The sequence below is a fragment of the Saccostrea cucullata genome, unplaced genomic scaffold, assembly GCF_032062105.1.
Source record: "Saccostrea cucullata isolate Sc308-1 unplaced genomic scaffold, CSIRO_AGI_Scuc_v1 ctg22443, whole genome shotgun sequence".
Classification (NCBI taxonomy): Eukaryota; Metazoa; Mollusca; class Bivalvia; order Ostreida; family Ostreidae; genus Saccostrea; species Saccostrea cuccullata.
The window spans coordinates 489-6,198 of NW_026934824.1; the positions used below are offsets into that span (position 1 = coordinate 489).

General features: G+C 36.1%; 1 protein-coding gene across 1 annotated transcript; it reads left to right on the top strand.

Annotated features, from left to right (window-relative positions):
• The first annotated feature begins 692 nt into the window (after positions 1 to 692).
• On the top strand, positions 693 to 3,476 carry LOC134241411 (zinc finger BED domain-containing protein 4-like). The gene is made up of 3 exons (XM_062723466.1): positions 693 to 827; positions 1,093 to 2,733; positions 3,396 to 3,476. The coding sequence occupies exons 1-3, from the start codon at positions 693 to 695 to the stop codon at positions 3,474 to 3,476; spliced, it is 1,857 nt and encodes a 618-aa protein (XP_062579450.1).
• The last annotated feature ends 2,234 nt before the right edge of the window (positions 3,477 to 5,710 follow it).

Genomic DNA, 5,710 nt, shown 5'->3' on the forward strand with positions numbered 1-5,710 from the left:
TTTTTTTTTGTATTTTTTGACTTGAATAAATATTTGTGTTTACAAATTCTTTGTTGTTTTGTTGTTTGTTTTAAAAATAAAAAATAATTAAAAAAATAAAAATTTAAAAAATAAAGGAAAGGTTTTATCAAGAGGTATATAACAAACCCTCTCTCATTCTGAAAAAGGACACTGAACAAGTCAGACGTGTTTTTTTGTTTTTCCCCAAAGATGCAGTATCGTTGGTATTGTGAGAGTCCCATTAGTCAGTGTCAGGGATGGGGTAATTGAATAAAGTAATTGTAATTGAGCGTAATTAATTACATTTTTCAAAGTAATTGGAAGTATTTTGTATTTGAACCAGAATTCAATTACAAGTAATTGAATGTATTTAAATACATTTCAAAAAAAAGTCATGTATTTTCAATTACTTTTCAATTACATTTCAATTACTTTTTTTTTTCAGAATGAAAGTTTATAAAAAGTTGTCTTATACTGACACACAGTTTGTATACTGGTGTAACATGGGCTTGTGTTTGTACAATAATTAATTAAATGTCTCTGAATGTTTAATTTGTTTATACAGTGTGTCACATTGCCCAGAGCAATAGGTAAAGGTCTAATTTTGACCAGGTGTGAACCCCTCTCATACCTAACAACAAAACACTGAATAAAAGTTCACTATAGAAAAAAAATCTTATTCAGATCCAAGCATGAATTCGAGAGTATTGGATGAATTTAATGTCCCAGACAATGTTTCTGGGAATTTTAAGGCTAAGTGTAAACATTGCGAATCGTACATTTCTGGCAGTACCAAGGCTACTTCTAACTTTCTTACACATGTAAAGGTAAGTTTTTCAAATTATCTTATATTTTCTTTTTATATTTTTTTATGTGTATGAATATCACTAATACATGTAAATTCACATCTATAATTAAATGTAGATGTTTTTTCTGTTTCTCAATGAAAAGCTGAATGCAATGACTTAAATATTATCTTTTATTGCATGTCTATTATATACTCTTACTCAAACAGAATTAAAAAAAAACTATTAATCCCTTCCATTATTTCTTTGACCAAATTTAGAGCAATAATTTTTGCTAATTTTGTAGAGGAAACACAGAGATGCATACCTCCGTGTTATTGAAGTTAAGAAGGAAGACCAAGGGCAGTCAAAGATAATTACATTTACCAGAGGGACTTCAAAGTATTCATCAAATGATCCAAATCAACAACAAATTACAGATGCCCTTCTGCATTTCATTGCTGGTGATTTACTACCCCTTTCGATTGTTGACAGCAAATATTTTCAAAATTTAATGGAAAAAGTTAACCCGAAATACCAGCTCCCTAGTAGAAAGCATTTATCAACAACACTTATTCAGGAGAAGTCAACCGAAATCAGAAATGAACTGAAAGAGAATATGGCAAGGGCTGTCTCATTGTGTTTAACAGTTGACATCTGGTCAAACCGTCAAATGCGTGGATTTCTTGGAATCACTGGTCATTATATACATGAATGGCAGATGAAATCAGTCATGATTTGTTGTAAGCGTTTTAAAGGTAAACACAGTGCAGAGAACATCCGACATGAATATGAAGAAACTGTTTCATCATATGATATTTATGACAAAATTAATAATATAATCAGTGATAATGCTGCAAATATGGTGAAGGCCTTTGATTTTGCATTACCTGGTTTCCAAGAAGAGCACAAAAGCATTACTGAAGAAGAGAGTGAAAGTGATGATGAGGATAACTGTGATGTTGATAATGACATGTCTGAGTTATGTGAAGAAATTTTCCCAAAGCACTCTCGTTGTTATGCACACACTCTCCAACTAGTTGTAAAAGATGGACTTGGTGATTGTTCCCCAAGTCTCAAGAGCATAATTGCTAAGGCTTCCAACATTGTGTCTTTCGTGCGAAAATCTGTAGTAGCTAGTGAAATGTTGGAAGATGAACAACGTTTACAGGCAGCAAATATAACCAGTTGGAATTCCCAACTTCACATGCTTAGGTCCATTTTAAAAGTTCCAGAGAGCAAATTGAACAGCCTTGACACAAAATACAAGCTCTCAACCTATGAGAGAAAACTACTGCAAGAGCTCTGCCAGATCTTAGACCCATTTGAGCATGCCACTCTGCTTGTTCAACAGGAGATAAATGTAAGTGCAAGCTTGACCATCCCAATTACACTTGGTATAAAGCATCAACTACGCCAAATCTCTGCTATACATAGCAATAAAATGATTCAAACTCTTGTCCACTCTGTGGAATCCAGGCTCTCTCCCTTTGAGGAAAATGAAACTTTCATTCTCGCAGCTGTTCTAGATCCCAGATTTAAAATAAGGTGGTGTAAATCGGGGAAGGTAGAAGAAATTGTAGCCCTTTTAAAAGAGAGAACAAACAATGTGCAAACTCAAGACATTGATGATTTAACATCCCCTGAAAGTCCTCCTACAAAAAAGGGGAAAACTGATTTTTTCAGTTTTTTACCCCCCTCAACACCAAAGAGGAAAAGACATGTATCTGGGCCAACAACTGAGATGGATATCTACCTAGGGGAAGACTGCACAGAGATGTCTGAAAGTCCACTGACTTACTGGTCTCAAAATCATTCAAGGTTTCCTTGTCTATCTAAACTAGCCCAGCGGTATTTAGCTGTTCCAGCGACTTCAGCGCCTGTAGAAAGACTTTTCAGTGTGGCTGGCAAAATTTTCAGACCAGAACGATGTCGTCTTAGTGACTCAGTTTTCGAAAATTTGATGATGATAAAAATGAATTCAAAACTGTAAAGCACCTAAGTTCCTCCATGCCTTGTAAAATATCAGTGCTGTTTATACATGCATGTATATGTTCTCAAGATTTTTTTTCTAAAAAATAAAATTCAAGTAATTGAAATGTATTTAATTACATTTGTCAAAGTAATTGAAAGTAATTAATTACATTTGAAAAAATCAATGTAATTGTAATTGCAAGTAATTGACAAAATTATCAATGTATTTGAAAGTAATTAATTACATTTCAAAGTAATTGACCCCAACCCTGGTCAGTGTATGTACATGCAAGGAGGGTGGATGAAAACTAAAATAGGAGCCATCATGGATTTCTTTGAAAATCATCCAGGAGGAAAAAAAAAAAAATAAATATCACAAAATAAAATATCTGCATCCTCTCAACAGGATCTAGAGTGAGGGTGAAAATCAACCAACATTATCAGCAATTCAAATCGGTTACTCTGGGTCCCAGTGTACCACTTGACACCCATCAACACCATTTAGATGGTTCACTGGCAACTACATTGGAGATTGTCTGAAATATTATTTCAAGTATGGAGAAAGAAGGACTCATGTTTCCACCTCATTATTGTCGCTACAATAGCATCTGTATTGTTGACATTTCCTTTTCCCAGATTAAGACTGGTGGAAAAGAAAGGACATTTGTTGACTCAGTGATTGAGGACCATATCATCATCAGAGAGAAGAAGAAATAGATGTTAATTTTTTGAATAAATGTTTTGAATTTTTTTTCAAAAAAAAGTGTTGTTATAAATACAAAGGTCTTAAGGTCTAGGATTTCAGTCTTAGATTGAACATGGCAGAGAGCAGTGGGTTTTACATGACTTTACCCAGTGATCGGTCTGATGGCCTCTTTTTCTAGCAATACGACCGCTCAATTTAAAACCTTATTACCACAATCAGTGGATTTAACCGACGGAGAATGGGAAGTGGCTTTAACAGAAATGATGTATCCCAATTCATTGAAAAACATTACAGAAGAGGAGGCTTATTTTGACATCCTGGTTCCTCAGGCTTTTGCTCGCTATATCAAAAACCCCAATGTTTATGGCAGATTTAAAATGAAAACCTTAGACCCAATGCCTTTACGTCAATGTCCTGTAATGCTCGATTGGGCCCATACTAAACCGCCTCAACTCATTGAACTAGATAGCAAGATGGAAATTAGAAAAATTCACTTCAGATCCGGGCCTTACGTTCACCCCAAGGCCTTAACAGAGGAAATAAGTCTAGGACTACAGAGATCATTGAAAAAAATATGGAAAACCCTTAGTGAGGGAAATGAAGAAAAATCTATGAAATTAGTATATTACGAGACCTATGATCGAGTGATGTATGAAATCAATGAAAAAATGCTTAGTCCCTTATGCATTCGTTTCCCCACATCCTTAGCTTATAAGCTAGGCATGGACGGTCAGAAAGTCATTCTTCAGAACGATACTGAAAACATGACCAAATGGATCAACATTAGTTACTTGGGAAACAGTACTGTGGATTTATATGAAAATCTGAAATCCATGTATGTCTATTGTGACTTGATTCAACCCCAGACCGTAGGCTCCAATGCCTTGAAATTATTAAGAGTGGTGCCTTGTACATTTCATTTGGAGGATTCAAAACAAGCCAAATGGGAACCCATTCGAGCGGAATATTTGAAAATGGAAGCAAAACATTTCTTCGATACCATTGAGATTCACATGATGACTCCTTTAGGGACTCCCATGCCCTTTGTAAGTGGTAAATCAGTGGTGAAACTTCATTTCAGAAAAGTATACTGAGATGAATGTACCGTTATTGTGTTCCATCTTATTGGGCGTGGTGGCTTGCCTGGTCTGCTGTCTGTATTGTATTCAGCCGTAAAGGGTATAAAAGGAAGTCCCCAGAGGATATAAAGGTCAGTTGAACAAGCGACATGAACCATGCAGTATCATCCACACATTACTGAGACAAAGAGGACACAGTTGGACTTATCATAAAGGTTTATTACGTCAAAAAGGCGGAGCAGTAGGTTCTATCATCTCTGGATTGGCGAAGTGGTCCTTTGATAATCTATCGGGGACTCCTCTTACAGGATTACTCAAATTGGGTAGGATTTTAACTCACATGAAACCTCAAAAAGGAGGAAATTTTTTAAACTTCCTCTCGGCAGCAGTCCCTAACATACCCCTACCGGGCATAGGCTTAGGTTTGACTCTCAAAGTAGCTACTAAGTTAGCCATGGGGCCACAAAAAGGTCGAGGATTTGTCAAAGAATTACTCCAACATGGGAAAAAACAAGCCATCATGAAAGGAGTGAAAAGATAGGCAGAGATGTAGTGGCAAAAAGAAAAAAAACATCCGAGGATGCTCTTTTAACCCACGGACTCAATGCGGCCAAAAATACAGGTCTATTTGCTTTCAATCGAGGAGTCTCTTTACCCTTTAGAAAGAAGAAGAAGAAAAAAGGACAAACAGGTCAAGGAAGAAGAAGAAAAAAAAGAAGAAAGCAGACAGGGAAAGGAAGAGTCCTGTTAGCCCGAGGGGGTCCTAAGAGAAAAAGGAAAAAAACAAGGAGGAATTCCTAAAAGAAAACGTCATTAAGATGTGTTTGACTGAGAGAGAGAGAGAGAGAGAGAGAGAGAGAGAGAGAGAAGGAGGACAGTCCAGGGAACAGAAGGTTCATTTGTGAAAACTGAATCCTAGTAGACACATCATGTTACAGCCCGATTCCTGTGGGTGTGGGATGAACAATTTACAATTGTTTCAAGTCCCTCCGACTAATATTGCTTTAGAAGACTCGAAATGGGAAGAATATTACCCCATTTCCAGTACTTTAGATTCCCACACCGCTCCCATCGAATTTGAAATCAAAGGACAAGGAGATCATTATCTGGATTTATCTCAAACTTATGTTCAAATGGTATGTAAATTTACCAAAGACAGAAGAATT

Coding starts and splice junctions, on each gene's coding strand:
- LOC134241411 (XM_062723466.1), top strand. CDS start 693: ATGAATTCGAGAGTATTGGATGAATTTAATGTCCCAGACAATGTTTCT. Junction 828..1,092: donor ACTTTCTTACACATGTAAAG/GTAAGTTTTTCA, acceptor CTAATTTTGTAG/AGGAAACACAGAGATGCATA. Junction 2,734..3,395: donor GATGTCGTCTTAGTGACTCA/GTTTTCGAAAAT, acceptor TCCTTTTCCCAG/ATTAAGACTGGTGGAAAAGA.